We start from the raw sequence: 25437 nt of genomic DNA on the forward strand, positions 1-25437 counted from the left end.
GAACAAGATGTGCGGGTGCAGGAGGCTCCCAAGGCCTCTCCGTGCCGGCCCGCCTGACAGGCCCTTGTCACCCCTTGCGGGCAGAGGCCGTGCCCGGGCCGGGCGGGGCGGGCGGAGCCGTTGGGCGGGGCGGGGCGGGGCCGGCCATGGAGGCGGCCGGGGGCCTGCACCATACGTGCGGCCCGCACGGTGCGTGGGGCTCCCGAGGCGCCGGGACCTGCGGGCGGGGGCGGCCCCTCCGCCGAGCCCCGGCTCCGCCACCGGCCGCGGTGGGCTCGGGCAGGGAGGGCTCCCGGGCACGGTGGGCTGGCTGGCGCCGGCAGGCCTCGGCCACGGCGGCGGGGACTGCGGGGTGTCGGCCCCGTTTCATGGCCATCGCTGCCGTCAGGGCACGTGGCTGCACGGGTCTCCGCGTCGCTGGTTTTCCTGTCATCCCGTATCCTCCACCCCCTGGTTGTTTTATACTGGCACCTGGTCCCGGTTTGATACAGCTGCTGTTTCCCCGAGGCTCTGAAACCCCCCCCCGCGGAAGCTGGTGAAGGCAGTCATAAGGGGTGGCTATAGAGTCAGGTGGGAGCCTGCCGGCTGGTGACTGCTGGTGCTTGGGGGTGCTCTGTCCTGCAGCCTTGGGGGCTGCCAGCATCCCCCCGTGAGGAGCAACCACTGGAGAGGAAGGGACCAGGGAAAACAATACAAACATCTGCTGAGCATCTGTCCTGAGGAGATGCAGAAGCTTCATCTGCCATATGATTATTGCATGTTAAAGAGCAGGCAGCCCAGGCTCTAGGTGTCATCAAGCTTTTAAATTCACCTGTTCTTTTCTTTGCAGTGTCAGCTTATGCACCTTGCATGTGTGTGTACCCACGCAGCAGGTAAGAAGCCCTCCCCTCCTGGCTGGCTGTTCAGACCAATGCCCCAGGTCTCTTGAGAGGGCTCAGTCGGGGATTTACACCAAGCACTGAGTCAGTGTATCGGATGACACTGTGATAAACACTTAAAGGGAAATTATGTCCGGTTTTGCCCTTACCTCAGCTTCTGAAAAACATCCAACCATCCTGCCCCTTCAAAATGTAAAGCTGTGACTCTGCTTTACAAGGAATTGATCTCAAAGGGAGTTGATCTCCCTTAAGCAATGTGTGTGTGAATGCTCGGACAATGAAGGGGAGGTGTTTCTGTGTCTGGCTGAAGCAAGGCCTTGCTGGGAAGCATGAACAGGCCCAAACAACAAAGGCTCCACCAGGGCTGTCTTGTCAGTGAGGTGGTTTAATCCCTTCAAGTTGCAGAGCTGCTGAAGGTACATCCTGAGTGAGGACACCCGTCTGTCTAGAGCTTTTGCCATGATAAATGAAATCTTTCTTTTTGTAATTGGAAAAAGAACAAAAAAAGATTGCCAAGTGAGTTGAGAGACCTGATCTGAATGTATGTGTGTCTCATTCCTTGGCTGGATCATGATGCAAGCTTTGCACAGCAGTGTGGGGCACTAGGGCCATGTGCACTATGTTGTGCTAGATTTGGCTGTGGCTGTGTGCTGGATGTGTGCCAGCAGCTAAGGAACAGCAATGAGCCTGCTTGCAGAGATAGTGCCAGCTCTGCAACACAGCTAGGCTCGGGGGGAACCTCTGTGTGCTAATCCTTCACCCCCTTTGCAAGGAAAACCCTCTGGGGACCCGCTTGGGACTAAAGAGCTTAAACTGGGTTTTGGCTTCTGAAATGACGTCTGCGTTCCTGACCGTGTCCTGTCTTGAACTGGTGGCAGGGAGCCAAAGTCCTACAGGCAGCTGCCTCTGTGGGATCTCAGCAGGAGCTGTGTTTGCAGCTCTGTGGCCCAAGTTAGGCGTGACAGATATCTGTGCAGTGATGATGCTGTTACAGCAGCCTGCCATTTCAGGGATCTCTGTGCTGCTGAGCTCTCTGACAAGCATTTGCCAGGGCTTGGCGTCTTACTAGCTGTATTAGCCCCATCAGAGAAACCACAGGTGTGTCCCCCAGCACAGATTGTTTTCTGTTGGCAAGTATCTCTCTCTGCTGGTGTCGTTGCTCTTCTCTAGGGCTGTGCTGCCACATTACCCGGTGGTATGGGGCAGGGAAGCAATGCCTCAGGCTTCCACCTTCTATGTTTTTTCCATGGTGGAGCACTTCCACAGCTGCCTGCACAGTGTGGTTATTCACCAGCTGGCTGTGGGTAGGCACCTGTAGCCCCAGTGGGTGGGTATGGGCTTGGTCTGTGACATCAAGGAGTTGTGTAACACACTTGTGGTGCTGGATTGTCTTGTTCTTCTCTCTCTACCAAGGCTTGTAAAGTTCAGGCACTTCCCAGTCACTGGGACTGCAGGCCTCAGAAGTGATACCTGATCTTCATGAAAGGTTTTGGGCTGTTGTATATTCAGTAAAAACATTTCCAGAGCTGTTTCTAGGGCAGAGACCATGTATGTTCCTGTGTCTATACAGCATCTAGGACCTCTGTGCTAAGTGGACCAAAATAAAATATGCTCCTAAAGCCATGTGGAAACACAGTGCTGTCCCCATGGTGCCTTTTAGTAAACCATGACGTGGTGATAACTGGTGTTTGTTCATCTGGGCTCCCTTAGGCTGGGAGATCATCCTTCTTGAACCTGCTTTATGGTATGTTATTGACCAGAAAAGTTCCTTCCCACTCTCCTAGCCATCAGTGGAGGCAAAATTGCAAATTTGTGTCTCTGCAGTTCAAGAGAAAACACAAAAATTCATGGGCTGGTGAGTTTGCCAGATTAAATGGGTGGAAAGTACTTGAAGAGAGAGGTCCTTAAACACACTCTCTCAAGGGAATGGAGGCAAAAGCACAGGGCTTTGAGAGTGTTTGTATGGCTTTGAGTACAACAGTAGCTTCTTTATAGCTTTGTTGGTTTAACTGTATGGTAAATGACATTTGTCCTTTTCTGCAATTTTGGCAGGATAGAGGTACTTGCAGACCCCAAACCAATATTTTGCCAAGCCAGCAGTCCCACGTAAGTAGGTGTTCAAACAGCACTTGCTCAAGGACTGGGGATTGATGGGACTCAGCCGGAGCAGACCCTTGGCCGCTGTCTTGCTACTCTTTCCCCCTCTGTCCCTAGAAAAGCAGACCGAGATGTTCCTTACTTGAAGGGCCCACTTCAGTTTGCTCTTTCAAGTTGTCAGTCAAAACCCTGGGCTTGACCTGAGCCTTGCCTTTGTTGCCCCATCTGATCTGAGCTGCCCAGCTGAGATGTTGTGGGGTAGGATGGTGTGTGGTGCAAAGTGACTGGGCCATAGGAGCCAGGCTGCTCTGTCCTGGAGGATACAGCCCAGCTTTAGGAACAGAGTTGCTGTCTGTGTGATGTGATCAAACTACAGCTTGACAAGCCAGGGCAACAGTTTCTTGATAACATCTCCATTATCTGTATGGGTCTCGAAAAAGGCTCCACAAACCTATTGCCCTGCTGTTCCCTGTCCCAGCTACCCAGTACCCTCTCCCATCATGGCCTCTCAGTGAGGGATGAGCAACTCTGAATTTGCCCTGGGCACAGGAGAGTAACCACTAACCTGCTGTAAAACCTCACCCACTTTCCATGGCACACCCTGATTGTAAAGTTGTTACTATTTTCACTGTCATGCCTGTGGTATAGTTAGGTGGTAATGGTGAGGCAGAAGAAATGCAGTGATGAAACTCCTCCAGGGGTTTCAGAGATGTAATGAAATGACCCTTTCTGCACATCCACTGGTAACTAAAACCTATCACTTTAAGAATGTTTTCCTTTTAGTTGACAGCAACCAGCCGGGGAGTGTTGGGAAATTCAGAGCCATAGAACGAGAATGCTCAGGGGGTGCTAGTGGCACTTTTCAGGTGTGGGGAGCCATAGGGTGGGGGGGTGTGTGTGTTTGTGTGTGTGTGTTCCATCCCAGGCAGGGAAGGATAGTCCCAGCAAACACATTTTACACCCATGCCTGTTACTAAAATTTGACAATCTTGCTGTTAATGCTAGGCTTGTATGGGGAAACCAAGAGACAATATGGACCCTCTCACCTGGTGCTATGACAGCTACACCATCTGCAAGAACCTTGCATCTGTGCCAGCCCAAGAAAGATTTTACCAAGTATGGGCGCAGGTCAGTGACGTGGTAGCACCTCCTGGGGAAGGAGGCACCTCAGAGCATATTCTCTAGGGGGCTATACTGGCTCCCTGGGAAAGGGGAGATGCCATCTCCTCTCCTGAAAAGGCTGCCCTGCAGATAGCTCCATGGCACTGAAACTCAACAGCTGTTCTGTGCTTGAAACAGGGGCTGCCTGGAGCAGAGAAGAAAGTGCTGTTGGAGCATAGTCACCCTGAGTACTTGACTTCCAGAATGGGGAGGAACTGTGGAGTGCTAAATTTTGGTGCCCTTTTATCTCCTCATACCCACTTCCCAGCTGTGAGAAGGACTTCTGCAACACCTCGTTGCCGGTCTGATTAGAGCTCTGGGTTCCCATCAGCTGCCCTAGGAGCTTGTCTTGATCTCAGTCTCCAAGCACAAGGGTGCATGTTCCTCTGCTGTAACAAAAATACCCATCCAACAGCTCTGCTTCGGTTTGAAGTAGACATCATGTGCATGCATGCATTTCTTGGAATGGATGTTGCACCTGTGAGTAGAGAGGAACTGTCCCTAGCATGTTCCATGTCCCATTGGGGCTGATGCAGCCCAGCCAGGCACCTGGACACAGTTTATGACCCCCTGCATCCTCTTGGAGTCTGACCTAAATCTTTAAGGTAAGGTTAGGAACAGAGAAATCTTGCAGTGTTCTGCTGCTGGAAGGAATCCAGGTCTCTTGCCTTGAGTTAAACCTCTGCTGTCACTGCATGGTGTAAAACCTAGTTCACGGTTTGGAATTGGAATGAAAATTGTTGTAAAAAGTATAAATGACAGTGGTGCTGCATTACTTGAAGCAAGTAATTTGTAGCTCTGTTGGAGGAGATGAAGCTCTTTTGGAGTCAAAGTCGTGGTTGCTAGTCTGTGAGAAGGGAGATGAAACTGTGTTGCACTCCTGGCTTTCCTCTACCTGGAGGAATGTCAAGACATGCATGTCTGTAGTTTTCTCCCCTCTGCCACTATCACCAGTTATGGGCTCTCATCCTCCTGGGAGCCACTGTCTCTTGCTAAAGGTGTCCATACAATAGCACTTCCTGCCTTTCTTCTTACCTCTTCTTCCTTCTTCCCTGGTGATGACAGGCATATTCCAACACTTTTGCTTGTTTGAAAGCTGAATGAACAAGGCACTAGGGGAGACACCAAGATGAAAGGAGCTACAAGGGCACAAGGTGCTATCAAGCCATTGTAACAAAGAGCTTTCTAAATTGGCGGAGCTGACCAACATAAATGCTGCCAGATGTTGTGGGGCAGCTTCTTTATATGGTTCAGGAAAAGCCCAGACTTTGAAAGCAGTGCACTGACTGCTTAAAAGAGGACTCTCAGATGCCAACAGCATTTAAAGTGAGGAAATCTCAGGTGTAAATGCCTATTTGTTTTTCCGTGTGCACCAGTGCCAAATTTTGTAGATGCAGCAGGCATGGATGTTTAACCAGACTTAGGTTACCATCTGCAAGGATCATGTTCTCTGTCAGTTGCCTTTTGATAGCTCTTCTGTGCTGCTCCTCAAAATCTTTCTTTCTGTACAGTTGCAGACCAGTAATTGGTGGGAATCCCCTGCTACCGAAGTATGGCTACCCATCTGAACGGCTGCTGAGGTTGTCTGAACCCAAAAAATTCCTCCCTGCTTACCTGGAACAAAGGTGAGAGGCTAGAAAGCCTATAGGGTGCTATAGGTAGAGCCTTGGGTCCTTTAGCATCAGTGCTGTCTAATAAATGCAGGAACAGAGAGTGGGTAAACAGAGGGCAAAAATGCAGAGCAGGGTCTCTGCTGGGATTAGAACTTCTGGATTCTCTCATGGGATGAGTTCTATACTGGAAATGGCCAAAAGAGAAAGCTGCCTTCTACTGCAGCAAATGTGAGTCTTAGACAACCCAGCTGCTGCCAGATTGAAGAACATCTGTGAGTGGCAGTGCCACGACTCTGTCCTTCCAGATCCCGTGAGACCCCAGAGTGGCCTGTGTCCCTGGCTGCACAGAACTATAATGCCTCCAAGCGGATACTGCAACTTGCCCAGCCAAAGGCACTGCACCCAGACTTCATGCCGCCCAGAGAGGTGAGGAGGAGGTTGAGTGAGATTTGGAGGGTACAGGGATGCAGCAAACTGTCCTGTATCCCACTCCTGGATGTGCCCAGTGTGTGGAGGGGAGGAGGTGCCTGGTTCTGCTGCAGTTTATGGCACTGGAAGAAACTGCCTTTTCAGAGAAGAGTGTTGTCTTTGCAAACCTCCTGCTGGGAGACAAAAACCAGACAGGTTGGAGCAGCCTAGTATAGCAGGAGAGCCAAGGGAGGTATCTGGGCTGCATCCTCTGATAATAAAGCAGCCTGAGAAAAAGTGGAGAAACCTGATGGAAATGGCATGTTTAGCTCTTTGGGAGTAGTCATGTTTGTAGCTGGGCAGCTGTACTCCTATCTGAGTACACAGGGGGCATGGGATTGCAATTACTATTTTAACTACATTTTGCCAGAAGCGTAATTTATATTTCTGAGCTAGTTCCTTTTAGGTGGGTCATTGCTTTGGCAGGGTCAAAGGGCTTGGAGCAATCTCAGATTACACTAATTTCTGTCGCAAAGGCTAGATTTTCTGGATGCAGCCTCTGGGGCTGGGAAATGGAAGGGCTGGAGCAGGACTGGGCAACAGTAACCCTGTGAAAAAATTTGGAAGTCCCCTGCTGGAGAAGTTTTCTGTAGGAATGCAGTTAACTGTAGCAGCAAATTTACTCTTAAATCTGGATGTCTCTTATTAGCAGGGAAGTTACTTGATTTGGCCAGGAAGATGAATATAAAAAAACATGGAAGGAATTTCTCTGTACTTTTACCTGGCTACATAGGCTCTCATTACAGGCACTCCCCTCCTGGCTCTGAGTGGGCAACAGCAGGGGAATCTGTAAAGCACCAAAATGACTTAATAGTTCAGGTGGAAAAAAAATAATGGATTCTGGAAAATTAAGAGTGACCATGTATGCAGAGGAAGGGTGCTGGGATGCTCATCCTTGTGGAGAGGGAGCATGTCCCTGTGGGCTGCTGTACAAGCTCTGTGTCTGCACATCCCTCCCCCATTCTGGATCCATGCAGGTGCCAATACAGGTTTCCAGCTTAGCAATCTCGGCCAGTGCATCGGCGCGGGTCCAGAAACTGGCAGAGCCCGTGATCAGGGAGTTGACCTGCTGCACTACGCACACCAAACCTGGTGTTGTCATGTCTCCGGTAAGGAAGCATCACCTGGGACACAACATGGATGGGACTTCTGACAGAGGGGAGGGCACAGGCGCTCAGTTGTTTGTGGTTCTCTTCGTGTCAGCCCTGGATGTGCTGCTCTCCATGAGACTGGCATAGCTGCTTCCTCAGCTGGAAAGCAGGACTTGTGCTCCATCCAGAGCATGAACTGACTCTCAGCACATATCCCCAGAGAACGGCAGAGCTGTGCCTAACCTGCACTTGTAGGGATGGGGAGAGGTGGACAAGTGCCTAACTGGAATCTCCAGTGCTGGGGGTGGGTTGGACAAAGGGCTGTGAGTAATAGGAGGCTGGAGGGCAGGTTGTGGGACCTGCCCAGGTCCCACTGCCACTGCCAAGGCAGTGATTTCTTCTTCTGCAGTTTGCCTGGTGCCAAACACAGCTGAGGATATGATTGTGTCCCATCCGTGTGTGGTCAGTGCCTGTGAACCTGGTAACACTGAGCTGGTTGCAGGCTGAGCACCCTTGAATGCCAGGAGCATCTCTAAAGACCTTCCTCCCCATTCTTCCACAGGCTTCATCTCGGAAGGTAATTGCAAGCGCTCGGACCATTGAGCTGTCGAAGCCCAAACAACTCCACCCTAAGTTCATGCCCGCACGGGATCCCGAGTGGCCTGTGACAAAGGCTGCCAGGCAGGCGGTGGCTACAGAAAGAATTGTGGGGCTGGCCCAGCCTTCCTCGAGGTAGGTACTCCTTCCCTGTCACGGGGAGATGATCAGCTGCCAGCCCATTTTGTGTGGCTTATGGCATCTCGTTCATTTGTGTTTGGCCAGAGAGATTAGGCCAAGATTAGGAAGTGCTCGTCCACTTCCAAAATGCCTGGGTTTTATATGTTTGGATGAGTTAATGCTACATGGATTGTGGTTTAAAAAGCCCTTTTGAGGTAGAAGGAGAGTCAAAAGAGAAGAAACAGGAGCTCTTTTATTCCACCAGAATTACTGGTTGGGACTTGTTATTAATTCCAACTATAAAAAACAAAGGGCAGAGTGTATTAAACTCACATTGCCCAGCATGCTGCAGCTGACCTCAGTCCAGTCTGCAAGAAGTGCTGGGGAGGATGTTTCACAGAGGGTGAGGGAATGCCCGGCTGTAGTGGCTGTGAGAGATACTCCTCCCATGAGGACAGCGTTGGAGGTGTGATACCTTTTGTCCTCCCTTGCCAGGGAAGGGCAGGCTTAGGTGGAGGTGTGGGAGCTCACAGGCAGCTGACAACTGGCCTTGCTGCAGTCAGGATTGACTATCCCTATCCTCTCTCCTCCAGACCTCGTCAGGGCTTGACTGCACTCAACCCAGATGCATTCAAAGTGAAAGAGAGAGCTCTGAAGGCGGTTTGTTCTCCACGGCTCGCAGAACTAGCTCAACCAATTAGGCGCTAAGCTCCTTCAGAATTGCTCCTGCCATCTGCCCGCATCACCCCTTGGAACATCACTCTCTCTGGGCTGTGCTGTGGCTGGGAAATCTCTTCGAACACAGTGCAGAGGCAGCACTCAGCTGGAACACTTTCTGGGAGTTAAAATAAAATCATCATTCCTTAAGAATAGTCATCAGGGAAAATGACAGAATTCAACTTAATGTGGGAAGACTCTCTCCCTAGGATGGGTTATGTTTGGAGTTTCTCTCTTGATTGTTTTGCTGTAATAGTTTAGAAGTAATGAAACAACTGCAGGGGGAAGGCAGCACAGGAACTGTCCTTTCATGCAGGGAAGTGTGGCAAACTAAACTCAAAAGCACGCAGTAAGTTGATGCAACACAACTCCTGAATTTGAGTTTAAAATTTTTTGCCAAAGTTTTGCTAAAACTTTAGTTTGCAAAACTAGTTTAAAATTTTTTGCTCAAGTTTTAGCAAAACTTTAGTTTAGCAAAACTTTTGAGTGTCAGTAAGAAGATCTTTTTACTGACACTCAAAAGTTTTATGCTTGTGACAGAAGTAGAAATACAAAAGGCTGCAATGTATGTTGAGTTGGCTTGGATTTGGGGCCTGTTTTCTCAAGTGCCTGGAGAACAGGCAGATCCAGTTACATAGGTGGGTTAAAGCTGTGTGGTTCAGATACTCAGTTGTGTGTCCCTGGGCAAAATAAGAGTTCTGCATTGGGATTTTTGGAGCCTGACTCAAAAAAGCAGAGTTCGTCTCAGTGTAAGAGAGAAGTCAAGTTGCAAAGGCTAAGCAGAAAACAAGTATTGATGCCGGAGTCTGCAGACCAAATTCTGAGCTCCAGTCAAGTCTGTGGGTGAGTCAGTTTGGCAGCTGGATTGCAGGGGAAGAACACAGCCTGTGCAGGGCAGACATAAAGAACACTTTTATCTGCTTCCTACAGGGTCAGTGTGTTTTGCACTGGCTGCCCAACCACTGGTGACAGGCTGGAGATAGTGAGGCAAGAGAGATGCTCTCCAGTAAGGGACAAAAGCCACAAATGAAAGCATATGGCAGTTTCAGAGCCAATGTATTTTAATCTTCCCTTTGTTAAGCTGATTCTCCTTCCAAAGGAGTAGAGGCAGGTGACCACAAACCAGAAGGGGATTAATCAGAGGATCCATTAATTGATTCAGTAATCCACTAAGCAGAGGACTTTTGAAGCCTTTTGAATAAGGTAAGGTCACTGGGAAATTGTGCTGGTTATTTTTAGACCAGGCATTGTCCTGTGCCAGGATGGATGAGAGTTTGGACTTTGTACAAGAGCCCCAGTGCAACTGCATTCCTCAGGCTTGAGAATGGCCAGGAGGAGACTGGGGTCTCCCCCTAAAGCCCCCATGCATGTGGGGGAACCCCAGCACCACCATCCTCTGCCACCTTGGGAATTAGGAGGTGTGTGGGGGTGTGTGGGCTGCCATGCGTGGACCCACAGGTGCCCTAGGAGATGAGGCTGCCCATGGCTGTCCCTGTGGCAACGGGAAAACTCACTGTGCCCAGTGAGGGTGCCTGGGAGAAATGTTGCCCTTCCAGAGGAAGGAGTCTGCCTCCTGTCATGGAGGCAGGGAGCACAAGGAGAGACATAGCACAGCTCCTCTTGTTAAAAAATGTTGGGTTTTTATAATTGCACTGGGAAAAAACCCAAAACAAACCATGAGTTCTTTCTCTTTGGTGACCTTTAACAGAAAGGTAAAAAAGGCATTCAAGCGGTGCTTGGCTTGGTCAGATTATGGTGTAGGCACTTGGTTTGCAGTATCCAGAGCTGATTCAGGCACATTGAGCCAAATCAGGTCACTTGGACGACACACCCGATTTTCCAGATGCCCTACTCGCTGGATGATCTGCACTTTAAAGCTCACACACATACTTTGCCTCTGGAGATTGTAAGGAAAAGGGATCTTTATTTCTTCCTTCTATATTTGAACATATATCAACATTTAGGCAACATTTCTGCAAGCCTGGAACAAGGGCATAAAATTGCCTTTTCTTGTGCAGCTGCTGTTAATGGGTTGGAATCACAAGATAGGTTATCAGCCATCAAAAGTTGTATACACACATGTGTGTGTATATACATACATATATATATATAGATATATATATAGAGAGGGGTTTTTTTCTGGTTATGTACATGTTAAATAAGATTTATGTTAAATAGCAGAGTATTACTTTGTATCGCAAAACCTATTGCAACAGAAGAACCCCAAGGAAACCCCCTGAAGAGCTTCACCATCCTTTATAAGTGGCAAGGGGATTGGAGCAGCATGCTCTAGTCCCTGACAGACCCGCTTTCTGAGGGCAGCCCTTCAGACTTCCTCCACTCCGCCAGGCGCTGCTTGAACCATTTCTGGAGAGAGAACAAAGCAGAGACTGAGTGCACTGGGCTGAGTGAAGCCTCCAAATCACTTTTCTAAAGGTGCAGATGTTAGCATATAGGACAAGGTGAGGGGAACTCATGGTGCTGCTGCCTTGTAGTGAGGTGCTGTTCCCAGGCAGTACAGGCAGCCAGGGTGGTTGCTCCTGACTGAATAGTCTTGTAACCTACACGTGCACTTCTTTCAAACTCATTTCTCTAGCTCACTTCAGACCTTGACAGCATGGGTAAGGTTTTTTTTTTACTGCTGTGAGACCAGGTTTTTCTTGCAGAGCAAGAGATTGGCTGAGGAGCTGGATGGTGTCTGTTTAAATGACTGGAGAAGTGAAAAAATCTTCTCTAAGTTCAAAACTGACAGGAATTGAAAGCTCACCTGTTTCAGAAAGCATGAGAGGTACAGCACATTGGCTCTCCAACAAATTTAAGAACAAATCTATTTTGAAAATTGTTTTAAAATCATCTTAGTTTGAAGGCAATATGCACATCTATGTTAGCAGCACTTAGCGCTATGTCTGTTGTAACTTAGTATCTCGAAGCCTATTCCAATTGCTGCTGATGCCACTTCAAGGCAGCCACAATTTAAAATATTAGATAAAATGTATTTGGTTAAAGCAACACTACCTAAGACGAAAAGAAAGAAAAGAAATACTACTCATGTGCCGGAAGCACAGCTCAGCCTTTTGTTTGGCAATGTGCCTGTGATTCCTTTTGTTGCAGTTCATTTTGTTGCTATATTTGTTCATGGTTATTTTTGAAGCTATTATGGTCTGTAATGATACAACCACAGTGCTCTCTGTAAGTGCCTCTCACACTCCCACTGCCTTTGACCACATCCAGTCATACGATTGACAGCCTAGCCTCCTCTCAAAAGTTTCGCTTTCTGTCCTAAACCATAATCTCTTCTTTGCATCTCATTGTTACTGAATTTTTTATTAAAATGGCTGCTATTTCTAGATGATAAAGCACTCCAGATGTCAGGGGCAATGATTCCCTGTGTTCTACGCAATGCAGGCACTTTGCAACTCACCACCCCAGTCTTGATCCTGTCCCTAACATGACCTCCATCTCCAGATCTCTAGGAGCACACTAGATTAGTGGAAAAAGATAGCTATCAGGGAGGATTTTAAGACATCTACAGAGGTGCCGTTGGCATATATGGCATGTGTTTACAAGTTGCTCTAGGGAAAAAAAAAGAAACAGTGCCATTTCTATGGAGAAAAAGGTATGTTAGGGGTACTGCCTTCTTGCTGTCTCAAACAAGCAGTGATTGATACCTGCCTGTCACCAAAGCACAGTCCACTCCAGCTGAGGACTGTCTGTGCAATGGATGCTGTTCCAGCATCTTTCCCTGGTACAGGCTAAATGCTGACATTGTCAGCTCAGCTTTTATACCCCTTTGGCTTTGCTGAGGGAGAGCCAGGCTTGGCAGCTCTCTGCAAACTGCTGCTAACTTTCCAGTGGGATGGATTTATTTTTTATACCCATAAATGCTGCTGTGGGTCTAGGAAGCACCTATATCCCAATGAGCTGCACTGCCACCTGAAGGAACTAGGAAGAAGCCATTTGCTTCTGAAGCCCACGGTAGCCTGCAGGTAGCCAGTTGGAGCACAGGGCTTGGTGGAATTCCCAGACAGTGGCAGCCTGTCCCTGTGGAGGGGTATTTGGTCCTGTCTCCTGGAGAGGCTGACAGACTTGCCTGACTTCGGGCCTTAGAGATGCTTAGGGGGAGGGTGCACAGCCTGAGCATGTCCCACAGCACATCCTGCAGGAATTGCATCTATCCTCTGTTTTAAAATTATAGTAGTTTCTTCAGACATTAAAACCAGCAGTAGCTTGTGCATCCAAGACTATCAGAAATGGTTTGGAAGAACAGCATGCACGGGTTGTAAATTCAGGCGCAGAAACACGTGGAGTGCAGGCAGGATGTGGGGTACAGGGAGGTGCTGTATTAGAGCTCTCTGGGTGCAGTTATGAGTGTGCTGGGGGTTGCAGAGGTGCAGAGGAGACTTGGGGGTGCAGTTGCTGCAGGGAGTGCAAGCAGGGTGCACATGGGGCACAGAGGAGTGCAGGCGTGTGGGGGGAGCATGAGAAGGGCAGGGGCTGCTTTAGGAAGCCTGTGGGGGTACAGACAGGTGTATGATAGACCAGGAAGGCAGGAGATGTGGGACACAGAGGCATGCAAGGGGAGCAGGGCTGCTGCCCGGGGCAGGATGAGGGGTATGCACTCACCAGAGTCTGCTCCTCGGAGAGCCCGGTCTCAGCAGCGATGAGGCACAGTGTGGTGGGGTCAGGATGCTTATTCACCTTGCAGAAGTGGTATTCCAGGATCTCCAGCTGCTCCTCAGTGGGAATCACTGACTTTTCCGTGGCCATCTCCTCCTAGGGCAGGGCTATGGGGCCAGGCACTGCAAAGAGGGGCTGGTGTCATTGCTCAAGCTGGGAGTGGCCAGTGGGGCACACTTGCTGAGCCCCAGATTTGCCATCCGTGTCCCCACCAACCTCCCCCCTGGCCCCAACTGTGGCCTCTGGCTGCAGCAGGGCTCAACTCCCTAAAGGCATGCCAGGGAGCTCAGCTGGGAGCACCATCCCCCAGCAACTCCTGTCTCATTTCCTCACTGCAGTGAGCACACAGCAGCAATGCCCAGAACTGTCTCACCATCCTCAGCTGGCAGGAAGCTGCAGGCTGCTCAGCACTCCCCTGGTGCTGTATTTATAGCCAGTGTGACTCCCATGGGAACGATTCCTGTTTACAGCCCTATTTAGGCCTGGGCGTCACTTAGGAGTGATGTCACAGCAATGGGCATGTTCAGGGGGTTAATTTAAAGACATTAGTTAAAAAACATTATTTATCCTCTGGGTGAAGGGACAATATCTGACATCTAACCTAGTGGGTTGTTGCTTATTTTTTTTCCCCTGCTTCCCAGCAATCAGGCAAGTTTGTGCAAAGGAATGATGAAGCAGAGCATACATGATCTTCTGGGAGTGTAGTCTTTGATCCAGAAACCACCCTGTTTCCCCTCCTCAGGATCAGTGTCCTGGTCCTTCTCTTAGCAGTGTGGCTGGACATCACATAATGCTGGCCATGAGAAGGTGAGCTGCATTGTTTTAAGTAATATTTAATGTTACCACATGTGGGCATAAATGGCTAGTCCTATTATTCCTGAGCATTACTGAAGTGGTTAGGTGATTGGTTGAGTTTTGGTGTGTAAGTGTTCAAATCCTCAAGGACTGTACCCAGTGTATGTTTGTTACTCAAGCACTTGTGGCCTCTGACTGGGGTCAGTCCTAGGTGCTCCCAGCAAAGGCAGCACCATGAAGCCCAAGTTTTCCTCCAGAGTGACACTTGTCCCACTTGTGCTTTGCATAGTTTCTGGAAGATTTGGTCCAAAAGAACACGCAAAGCAAATGCATCTTGACTAAGTCCCACACCTCTTTTCTGCTGGGCTTCAGGTTTGCTTTCACATGGCAGAGGGTCGTGCTTGCTAATTCAGTCAACTAAAGCACAAGGCACTGCCCCCACACAGCATGCACAAGTCCCTTGATGCTGAATCACTCTGGTGTTTTTGAAACCAGGCTGTGGGGTATTGGCAGGGGAGGAGCTGGTTGCAAAATGTGGCCTTGCTTGATCTGCTCTCCTGCTGTCCCAGTTGCCTGGCCCGTCTTTGTCAGGTTGGCTGGTTGGTGTGGCTGGTTCTCCAGTGCTGCCGGGAGCCCTTGGCCCTTCTTGGGAAACCTGTGGACCATCTGCTGCAGACCTGCCCTGCCTCCACATTGCACTCCAGCTTTTCCTTCCCTTTGGCTCTGGGGTATAATCCTGGAACATCCATCATGCTGCACTCCTACTGCATAGGTTTAAACCTAACTGCTTTCTTGGCTGACTGGTAACTCACCTTTAGGTACCCTGGGGTACTGAATGCCCCAGGGCTTTCTCTTGCTGACAGAACTGCTAGGATGGAGCTCAGCTTCACAACTGTCATGCAGCTTGTGAAGAGCCAGGTGTAGTGAGAGGCTGGAGAGATCCTATTCTTTGAACTTTACCTCATAAAGCAAAGATCCCCCCGAGCCTCCTCTGCAGAAAGTGCTTTAACTAATAAAAGAATCCTTTGGCATTTGAGTAGGGGCTTATAAATAGACCAGGGCTGGTTGTGAAACAGCCCACTCTGCTTGAGTCACTTGGTAAATACGGATTGTAACACAGAGGTTGTGTAACATTGGAGCACCTCTGAACGTGATGGAGTGCTGGTGGACAGTACAGACAGTATCACCCACCAGCCCTGGGTAGACTGAGGAAAAACCATCTCTAACCCCAGGTACTGCAAGCCAAGCTGGCCTTGTCTGCAGTGCATGGCAGCTGCCTGGGTTTCCTGAGGTCAGCTCAGTTCAGAAGCATCCATATAGGAAATGGGCATCATAATTCAGTTCCTCATTCATCTGAGGTAGTAGGAGTCTGCTGAATGCTGCTCACCTACCTTAGATTTTTGTAGACCTCTGGAAAAGATGCAGGGGTAGAAGGAGGTCCCCTGGAGTTGAGGTGCTGCTTTCCAGCACTGTGGCTGCCACGTTCTCCATGAGGTCAAAATGCAGATGAGGCCAAGCTCAGGCCACAAGTCCTGCCTCTTCTTTTTTCAGCACACAGCTGAGCCACCTGCCCTTCCCATAGAAAGCCCAGCCACAAAAGGATCCTCATCACCTCCAGATCATGCATCCAGCCCGGGCCACCAGCAGCAACATGCCTTGGCAGCTCATAAATCATTCTTTGCAGCCTGCCACATTATTGTGCATTGATGTGAGTGCATGGATTTGCATAGGGAACTCATGCTTCACCTTTCATGTTTCACCTGCACAGCTATTTCTGCTTCTGATTATCTCCAGGTTCCTGAGGCATTTCCCCACAGGACACAGTATCTTCTACCTGTTGGCAGCTCAGGGTGCCCCAGCATGTGATGCCTGATGGCTTTTTTTTGTATCCCCTCTACCCCTGCTCTGGAAGGAGTACAGTTTTTACCTCTCAAGGTTGAGATGGGTTTCAGGAAAAGGCAAAAACCTGGGTCTCCTGGAGGGCTTTGCAGGTCACATCACTCCACTATGTCCTGGAGGCTTTCAGGGGCCATGTGACCCCTGTGCAGCATATGGCCTCTAGCACTTGGCACCTCCTAGATGTTAAATTTGGGGATATATGGCATGACTCGAGGGCACCAGGAGTGCCTAAATGGCCAGACTGGCCCTATTAAGACCATTGATCACCTGCCCACTACTTTAATGGAGCCTCCTTTAAGCCCAGGCATGCAGCTGAGCTTCATGGGCTATCAGGCTATCCAACGTCTCTCCCTGTGCAGGAAAGGTGATTGTCTTGCATTTCTTTAAGCCTGGCAGAAATATGGAGACTCACAGCTGTTTGGCTTAGCTGCTGAAATGCACCATTTCTTACTGCTTTTTTCCTCTTAAATTTTTGACAACATTGAAAACAAAAAGTTTTTTCAGTGCAAGGAATATTTGCCATTCAGCAGGGCTGTGGGGCTGCAGTTGTCATTCAGCTGGGGTTTACTCACCCAGGCAGAAATGACAATGCCAGATGCACTGTCACAGGGAAACTACCACACCTGCTCTAAGTGTCAAGCTAAGGACCCCTGGGGAATTCACACTTGGCTCTGACTGTCGTGGTTTTAGGTAGAGCGATGTGAGAGCAGAAGCTTGCAAGTGGATCAGCAGCTGCCTGGGCTGTGGGCAGCTCCAGCCAGCATTGCTATGTACATTACAGCACCTGGTGCTTTTAGTGTGGCTGATAGGGCATTAAAATGCACCTCCAGGGCCATTTTGGAGTGAGCAGAGAAAAGGTAATGGCTGATGGACACAAGCTGCAGCAAGAGAAAATCTAATTATAAATATATAGTACTCTGCCCATGTCCTGTGGTTGCACCCAGCTCCCCAGAAACACCCTGGGGTTACTAGCAGGACTCCTAGCTCTGGCCTGAAATGGGCAAGGACATCTTTCTGCCTCCCAGCATGCCTGTCCTGCACGGCTAGTGCAATCAGCATTTACTATCCTGGCAGAAATCTGCCACTTTTCCAGAAAAGACATGATCTCTGTTTGCTCAGCTTTGCATTTTTGAACAGTAGTCACAATAGCTGGCTGGCTGTGCAGCTTTCCAACGATTTACTGCACCCAAAGCCCCTGGAATTCTCTCAGAGCAGTAGCTCTTGCCAAGCTGATGGGGCTCCATAGCCTCTGCTGGGCTTCTTGACCCCTTTCCCAGTGCTCCCACTGTCAGGGCTGGGATGCAACTAGAGGCATCTGCATCTGGTTTTAGCTTGCAGCTATTTCCTGCCACTGCAGGGATCAAAATAGCAGTTCTCAATGCAAACAAGCCCTCCTACCCTCCCTTGCTCTGCTGCAGAGCCATGTCCTGTCCTGAGCTTTGCTCATCCTCCTGCTGTGAGGTGGCTGTGGATAACATCAGCCCGCATGGCGCACAGGATAAGGTGGGACAGAGGCTTTAAAAATAAACTGGGCCCTGCCATAAATAAGGAAAAAACACCTGTCATGCATCCTGTAAACTACCCGTCCAGTCTTTTAGAAGATAATATCGGATAGGAACAAAGCAAACAGGAGCACAGCAGCTGCTGCAGCAGGATGCCGTGGTGGCCCTGCCTAGGGTCTCTCCTGCCTGGGAGCCCTTCTGCCTGCCCCGGGCATGAGCCTTCCTGCCCTGCTGGGTGCAGCTCCGACCTCCTCAGCATCAGTACTCACCGGGGAGCTCCTCCCTCCATCCCCCCCATCCCCAGCTGCAAACCCACCCCAGCACCCCCAGCTCAAAGCCTGTGCTTACCTGGAGCTGGCAGGACCAGAAGTGTGTAAAACAAGAACCCCGCAGGTCCTCGGGTGACTGCTTAAGTATCTGCGTGTGTGTTTGACAGGCGGGGACCTGAAAAACCTGCCGCAAATCACAGGAGCTCCCGGGATCCACAGCCACTCTGGGCTGGTAATTCAGGTTTGGCACCCGCTCCCTTTGGCAGGGCTCCCCCGCGCTCCGTGGCTGTGCGCTCCGCGGGCTCTCGGTGGCCCGGCAGCCGTCGGGGCGCGTCCCGCCACGCTCGGGGCCGCAGGACGCGGTCCCGGCCGGGGCTGCTTCCTGCGGGGGTACAGGAAAGGTGCAGGCGGGGTGCGGCGGAAACTGCGCTTCGTGCAGCGGAGCTCCAGCCGAGCCCGCCCGTCCCGCCCGGCCGGGCTGCATCCCGCTGAGCCGCTGTAAGGAGCCCCGCTCCCGCCTGGGCTGATGGAGCCCGCAGCGCTCGCTGCTGTGCAGGGCTGGATTCTCCTCTCGCTTCAGTGTCTTGCAAATGATGTGCCCAGGTTTAACATTCCTGAGTCTGCTGTCACTTTAGTCAGCCCTGTGATCCCGCTAGGCTGCATGTAAGGGCAGGGCTGGGTCCTGGATCTATCCTGCTGCTGCAGTCCTCAGAGGCACAGCCTGCCTGAGTATGGGGAGGGAGAGCAGGGCATCCTCTGCCAAAGCCATCTCCTCGATTAAACTGCCCAGGAGCCTGCCGTTCTCAGTGTGGTGGTCTGGAAGCATCAGGCAGCAGCTTAAAAAGAGGCATCTTGTGGGGTGGAGTGCAGTGGGGAGGGGCGATTTTTCTCTCAGTTTATAGACAGCTGGAAGGGGATGCTGGAAAATCAGAGAGGCTGAAGAAAGGGCTCATGAAAAATTGAGGATGGCTTGCAATGGCTGAGATTATCTGCCAGAGCAAAACTCAAACTGGCACAGAATGCAAAAGCTGTGGAGCTGGCTGGAGCCAGAGGCAGGGAGCCCTGACCCTGGGGAGAAGTGGCTGAACAAACCCAGGCAAGAAACCTGCTATATGTTTAGCAGTGAGCCAAGACCATCCTGAAAAGGTTTTGTAATGTTGGGGGAAACATGGTCTAGGACAAGGGGATTGCAAACAGATCTGTGCCAAAGCACAGGCAGACCTGTGCCAGTTTTCCAAGCAGGATGACATTGATCAAGCAAGATCAGGGGATAGTTTCAATGCCTGATAAACCAAACGGTGCTGTTCAGTGGCTGACAGAGAGGTTTTTGGGAGAAGACTTGATCCTGCATGCCTTGGGCAGGCACCTGGCCAAAGGAATATGTCCTGTTTATCACTGGTGCTAAGCAACAGGAGCGTGGCTAGCAGTGGGTGCACACAGGCAGACTGGACAATGTGACCAGGGGATGGCTCCAGGAGCTGTGGCTGGGGGCATCAGGGTGCATTCAAGGCAGCTGGAGCAGACCCCTGCAGCAGGACTCAGCCTTGGATTTCAACCCCAGTGTTGGGAAAGTCCAGGTAGTGGTCCCAAACTGCATACTGACACGTCCTTGGGGGAGATCTCAGGGGTATTGCTACTTATCTGCCTCATGTCTGTGCTCTGCTCTGGCATCTGCTCTTGGCCAGCCTCGGTGACAGGACAGATGGGAAAATATTCTGGTCCGGAAAGATTTTCCTATGTTTGTATGCTGTCTTTTTTTTCCTTCTGTGCACATGCCCTGAGAGTTGCAAAATGTGAGTAACATGGCCTGCAGGAACAGGATAGGCTCCTCTCTTCTCTTGTTTATTACTGTCAACGGAGAGAAAGCCTTTTATGTGGAAAAACCCTTTTCTCTTAGCCTGTGTCCAGGCTTGCACTGGGAGCACTGGCAGTGATGTGTTTCAGGCTGAGACACCCCATTGAAATGGTTTCAGAGGTGCTGGGAGTCCTGCAGTGGCAGTGTGAAAGTCATGTCACAAGTCTGTGAGCATCTGGCTGGCACATGTTAATGCTTTTCTGACCTTTTCTGAAATCTTTTATGCCCCATTTCTCCTCCTGGGAGAGGGTCGAAATACTGCTGGAATTTATGCCTCACCTGATATGAAGAGATCCTTTCTCAGAGGATATCCTTTGTCAGCAGAATTAGATTAAATAGAAACAAAATGAAGGGTGCATCCAGGCCCATCACAGAGACTTTCTTCCTGTTGAGAAGAAGTACAGCTCTTATGATGTACATTTGACAATTTTGCATAATACTGTGGCATTGCAGGGAGGGGTTGGCAGCTCCAGCTTGCATTCAGCACCCCACTGCTCTGGACCTCTCCTGCTTGAATATCATCCATATTGCTCCATGGCAAGATATTGGCTGAAGTCACTTTTGGGGGGAAAGATGGGGTGGGCATTTGACACACAGCTCAACCCTGACCCAGTTGTTGTCCCTTTAACACTGCAGGAAGGCAGAATGGAAAAAAACATGGAAAGGAGAGGGAGGAAGCAACTTATCAAGTCATCAGGATAGAATGGGCTATAACACAGCTTTTCTGACTTGTTTGTGTTTCCTCCTTTTCATGCATGTGTCTGTCTTGAATTTTGCCATGTTTTCTTTCCTGAAAATGTGGCTTAGTACCAGCACTACTTTTCTGGGCATTAAGCAGAGATTTTCTTCCTTTTTCTGAGTATGTGAATTAAAAAATATGTGCTTTCCAGACTCCACTCCAACCCAAGTGTCAGAGAAAGCACAAAGCTTCCGTTTTCCCTCTGAACACCCCAATGTAAAGGAAAACCTCAAAAACCATCTTCTGTTTTGTTTACCAGTGGTTTTTTTCCCTGATGTGCTGGGGTTTTCTGGCTGCTAATCCAAAAAAAAAAAAAAAAAAAAAAAAGAAAAAAAAAAAGTGGCTAGAAACAAGGCTTTACAGAATATTTTGGCTTCCATTCAGTTAGAGAAGCGTTTTCTAACTAGCCAGTACTGACTTACAGGACAACTCTTGCAGCTAACCAGATGAGACTTCTATCTCCATACCCCACTTGCCCCATAACAGCATAAGAGATTGGTTGTTCTTCAGGGTGCAGCTGGCAATTGCCTCTGTTGGACATCCCAACACAAAAGAACGTGACTGAGTCATTTTTCTTTTGATCAGTTTTTCCCTAGGAGAGCAGCAACACTTCTTGCACCCCAAGAGCCAGCAGCACACCGTGCTTACCCAGACCATGCCCTGGGCAGGGGCAAGAGGAGGTGGGCACAGGTGGCTCCTGCTGCTGGAGCAGGACTGCTAGCCTGGCCTCAGTAACTGCCTCTTCTGCTCTCTCCTCCATGCATTTCCTTTGGTTTTCGTGGGCAGGGTTCAGCCTGTCTCTCCTCAGCAGTAGAAGGGATCCAGGCCAGACAGATACTAATCAGATGGGACTTCCAATAAGATTCCTGCCTTTACTTTGTCCGTGGGATACAGTTGTGTGGATGGAAACTGCAGTGTTTTATTATTCCTCCCGTTGTTCCAGCACTTCTCAGAGAACAGTGTCATCTCGTTGGTATTTCCATGTGCAATCTCTGCCTGGGGTACAGTCTTCCTCCCTACTCTCACTCTTACTAACCAGATTGTTTTGAAGTGACTAAACCGGGAGTTGATACGTGCAGTTCCTTGCCGGGAGGATTTTCAGCAGCGCTGCCATAGCTTGTAGGCAGAGCGTGCTGCAGCACGCAGAGACAGCCAGCAGGGCATCATCACATGTGGGAGCTGCTGCCATGCCCAGCCCAGGAAAACATGGCCTGGCACTGGTGAGAGGCAGGGAGGGAGGACAGAGTAGACCTGCAGATCCACTCTCTACCCTGGGAGTGCCAGGGGTATGTGCAGGGGAGCAAGTGCCCTTCCACAGACTCGGATGGCTGTGTGTTTTCTAGGGAGCAAGTAGGGAGATGGGGGCTGGGAAATGTCTGCTGAAATCTGTTCTGTTCTGAATCTCTAGGCTGAAGCTGCCTAGAGAGCTTTTGGAGGTCCTGACTCAAATACTTCAGTGATCAAATACTTCAAGGTCAATGAAGGGACTTCATCCCTCCCCAGAGCAGGGATGAGCTCTGTCCAAACACTTGCCTGCCACCATGGCTCTCAGCTGTAGCAGCAGTGCTACCCTGAAGACCAACTTCAAGGGTCTCAGCAGGGCAAGCACAGGTGCTGACCATCCCATGACTTTGCTCAGCCTTCACCATGAGGGACAAGGACCAAGTTTTCCCCTGTGCTGTCCCATGCCAGGGAGCCCACAGGTTCCTGGCCCTTGTGCCCACCTCATGGCAGCAGTGCCATGCAGCTGGCAGCCTGTGGTTTCTGTTGGACCAGTTTGGGCAGGAACCTGTGGAGAGGTGGCTCTGGTGCCACCAGCTGCTGGGCATTGCCACAGGTGATGGGCAGGATGGGTCATCTCTGTGTGACACACACCACAGTCCCTGTGACACTGGCAGACAACTAGAATGACTCACAGAGTGACAGTGAAGAGGGAAGGAACATAACAGAGAGTCTGTTCCACCTGCTGGGTGTCAGGGAGTGGCTTCAAGGGCCCTAAGCAATTAACTTTAAAATCTTTGTTCCCTTTAGCAAGCTGGTTGCTAAAGAGGGCTCCTGGGAAGCTGGCACTGACAAAGGAGGCTAGCTGCCCACAGTCTTCTCTACACAGCTGGCCACAGCTGGGGGGAGCTGAGTGAGCACAATAGAAGCACTCACAGATGCCTTCCTCATTGCTCTGACAGCCTCATTACCACCCCAGGGAGCAGGTCGCCCGCAGTGGGACATCCCCTCCTCCTGGGATCTCCCCCTGCTCCCATTCTGGGGGCTCAGGCACTCCACTGTCAGTTGGTTGTTTGTGTCTGGAGTGCCTGGCAGAGAGGCTCCAGGGTGTAGGAGGGTGCCCTTGCCCTGTCTCTCAGGGTATGGTGACTGGGCTGGTGGATGGGGGTGCTTTCCAGTGAAGGAGTATGGGAGCAGGGTGCAGTGCTGCACAGGCAAGCAGCTGGAGAGTGCTCAACCCATGGGAGAGCCCAGCAGGCTCAAACAAGCACAAACAGCCTAGGAAACCTGAGCTAAGCCATACCTGCACCACTGCTTAGGGAAGTCACACTCTTGTCACAGCACGTCTTTTAGCACCTTGTCCTGCTGGAGGGAAGTGGTTTGGGGGACACCCAAGGCTGGGGGCCAGTTCCCATCAGTGGTGAGGGCAGATTCTGGAGGCTCACTGCCAATCTGAGGCTGTTTGAAGCAGAAGGAAGGCTTCTGGCACTGGCATGGGATTGCTCTCATGTTGCTCCAAGTGTCTATGTGCCCGTCTCTTGGCTGGCTGGTGCTACTGCAGCCAGTCTGTCTGGCTTCTCTGGGTGGGCTTTTCTCCCTTCTTCAAAGGCTGTTTCTTATCCTAGGCCTAGTCCTGGTTAGTAAGATCTTCTCCAGGGAGGGCTTTATGTAGGTCTCTGGCTGGGCTGCAGAAAGCCAAGCTCAGTGAGGTGGGCACAGCAGGGCTGAGCTCAGGGAGCCCACAGGAGAGCTGTGTCCCCTGAGCTACTCCTGCTGTCCAGCACAGGCCTGTCTGCATGGCAGGGGAACACTGGAACAGACTGTCAGGAGTTTCCAGAGCCTGCTTCCCTTGAAATACACTTCACTTAGCAGCTATTTTTTTAGTAAAATTCTAATTCTAACCTCTGCTGCCCATTCACCTGTTCTGTGCATAGAAATGGGTTTGCTGACTTGTGTGCCCAACCACAGCAAATATGAGCTATGGGGAAAATAAAATACACAAGGGGCCAGCTCTGGTCTCTGTGCCCAGCCTGCTGTTGCTCTGGAAATGTTGGTGACCTGGGATAGGGACACACAGGAGACAGCTGGTGTGTAACTGCTCACAGCCTGCTGGTCTCCGCCAGATGTTTTTCAGTCCTGTCATTTCTGAAGACCTGGAGGCTTTCTTGAGTCTCTGAAAGTGTTTTATCTGTTCTGAATAAAGTACTCTTATCTCTCCCCAAAGGCAGACTGTTGAGCCTAAACATTTCATGATGTTTTCACCCAAGGAAATATAATGCAAGAGATGGGGAGTTAAGCAGAAGGCTCAGAGGCATTTTTCTGCTGTGCACCTACACACAGAACTCCAGATAACTGAGGTGCTTTCTCATAAGTAGTTAGACCTGTCAAGGTGGTTCTGGTGGTTCTGATAACACCTGACTTTGGGCAGCTCAGGTGCTGGTTGCAAATGCAGCAGCCTGTTGCTATTGCAAACTGCAGAATAAGTGAGGTGGAAACGACCTCTCCAGTCTCTAGTCCAACCTCCTGCTCTAAGCAGGGCCCTCTAGATCAGGTGGCTTAGGACAGTGAGCAGCAGAATTGTGGACATCTTGAAAAAAGGTGTTCCTAAAACCACTACATGTTCCTGTTCTGGAATTCCTCATGGGAAAGAAATTTTTGCTGGTATTTAACAGAATTTTTGCATGTATACCAGATCCCTATTCTAGCCCATTATTACTTATATGTGGGGTTTTTTGCCTTACTGGTGCATGGCAGAGTCTAAAGGCAATGTTTGTCAGGGGAACAACAAATTTTTTTCCCCCTCCTCATGAGCCCAGACAGTTTTCTTTTCAGAGTTAAAAACCTCCTTTGCCACTTCTGATGCCTTTTTAAAAGTATATCCTTCTTTCTCTGTGTAGGAGTGGAAGAAGATGCAGGTTTTTCCTTTTTTTGGGCTCAGTCACATAGCAACAGGTGGTGCTAGGAGTTTACAGACCCTTATGCCCAGAGTTTAGGAAGTCTTTACTTTGGCTGATCCATGGAGATAATTTGCTTGTTGCCTTGCCCTATTTGATTCTGACATGAATACTATCTAATTCTCCATAGATAGCCAAGTTTTAAACTTTGGTTATGGTTGCAGATCCCTAAATTCTCCTGGAGAAACTGGCTGATCATAGCATGGATAGGTGCACTGTTTGCCATGTAAAAAACTGTGTGGCACAACCCAGAGTGTGTTGGTGAATGGAATTACATCCAGCTGCTGGATGGTCACTAGTGGGGCTCCCCAGGGCTCAGTGCTGGGGCCAGTCCTGTTTAATGTCTTTATTAATGATCTGGCCAAGGGGATTGAGTGCATCTTCTAGGCAGAGGGCAAGTAGATAGTCAGAGAAAGCACCAGGGACACAATTTACATTTTGCTTGATTGTCAGGATTTACATTTGGTAACACAGCTTAGTGGGACTTGGCATGTTAGGTTTACAGTTGATGATCTTAAAGGTCTTTTCCAACCCACATGATTCTATGATTCTTAGCAGATAAACTTAGTCATTGCTGTAGCCCGCATTCACAACCTCACATTTCACTACAGCTCTGTGCACCCAGCTGTATTTGTGTCCCCTACCACAGGCCTAGTGAAGGCAGAAACGCTGTGGGGCAAGAAAAGCTGTGAGTCCCATGTAAGTGCAAAGCTGATTTTTAGAAATTCAGAGAGAAGCAAGCTACTTGGAGTTTCCCAAAGCTTTCCAGAAGGTGAGAGTGTGC

General features: G+C 50.0%; 2 protein-coding genes across 4 annotated transcripts; one reads left to right on the top strand and one right to left on the bottom strand.

Moving 5' to 3' along the window:
* Positions 1-51: 51 nt before the first annotated feature.
* THEGL (theg spermatid protein like) lies at positions 52-9132 on the top strand. The gene is made up of 9 exons (XM_050973881.1): positions 52-189; positions 830-872; positions 2931-2984; positions 3981-4103; positions 5648-5761; positions 6055-6175; positions 7195-7326; positions 7871-8040; positions 8619-9132. The coding sequence occupies exons 1-9, from the start codon at positions 147-149 to the stop codon at positions 8731-8733; spliced, it is 915 nt and encodes a 304-aa protein (XP_050829838.1). The 5' UTR covers positions 52-146; the 3' UTR covers positions 8734-9132.
* A 1514-nt stretch (positions 9133-10646) lies between these two features.
* Positions 10647-18197, bottom strand: HOPX (HOP homeobox). 3 transcript variants are annotated; one of them, XM_009101228.4, is made up of 3 exons: positions 17964-18197; positions 13366-13541; positions 10647-11109 (listed from the first exon to the last, which is right to left on the bottom strand). In XM_009101228.4, exons 2-3 carry the CDS (start codon positions 13507-13509, stop codon positions 11032-11034), a joined length of 222 nt encoding a protein of 73 aa, XP_009099476.1. In that variant the 5' UTR covers positions 13510-13541; positions 17964-18197; the 3' UTR covers positions 10647-11031. The 3 variants fall into 3 exon arrangements, with proteins under 3 accessions (XP_009099476.1, XP_050829846.1, XP_018782283.1); XM_050973889.1 differs by lacking the exon at positions 17964-18197 and adding an exon at positions 15606-17249; XM_018926738.3 differs by lacking the exon at positions 17964-18197 and adding an exon at positions 13793-15567.
* Positions 18198-25437: the final 7240 nt, after the last annotated feature.

This window comes from Serinus canaria, chromosome 4 (assembly GCF_022539315.1).
Source record: "Serinus canaria isolate serCan28SL12 chromosome 4, serCan2020, whole genome shotgun sequence".
In the NCBI taxonomy this organism is placed as follows: domain Eukaryota; kingdom Metazoa; phylum Chordata; class Aves; order Passeriformes; family Fringillidae; genus Serinus; species Serinus canaria.

What these genes read in the sequence shown, in the direction of transcription:
- THEGL (XM_050973881.1), top strand. Translation starts at nt 147, where the DNA reads ATGGAGGCGGCCGGGGGCCTGCACCATACGTGCGGCCCGCACG. An exon ending in ACTTCATGCCGCCCAGAGAG is followed by an intron (nt 6,176 to 7,194) that starts GTGAGGAGGAGG and finishes GGATCCATGCAG; the next exon opens with GTGCCAATACAGGTTTCCAG. An exon ending in CTGGCCCAGCCTTCCTCGAG is followed by an intron (nt 8,041 to 8,618) that starts GTAGGTACTCCT and finishes TCTCTCCTCCAG; the next exon opens with ACCTCGTCAGGGCTTGACTG.
- HOPX (XM_009101228.4), bottom strand. Translation starts at nt 13,509, where the DNA reads ATGGCCACGGAAAAGTCAGTGATTCCCACTGAGGAGCAGCTGGAGATC. An exon ending in TCTCCGAGGAGCAGACTCTG is followed by an intron (nt 11,110 to 13,365) that starts GTGAGTGCATAC and finishes TTCTCTCTCCAG; the next exon opens with AAATGGTTCAAGCAGCGCCT.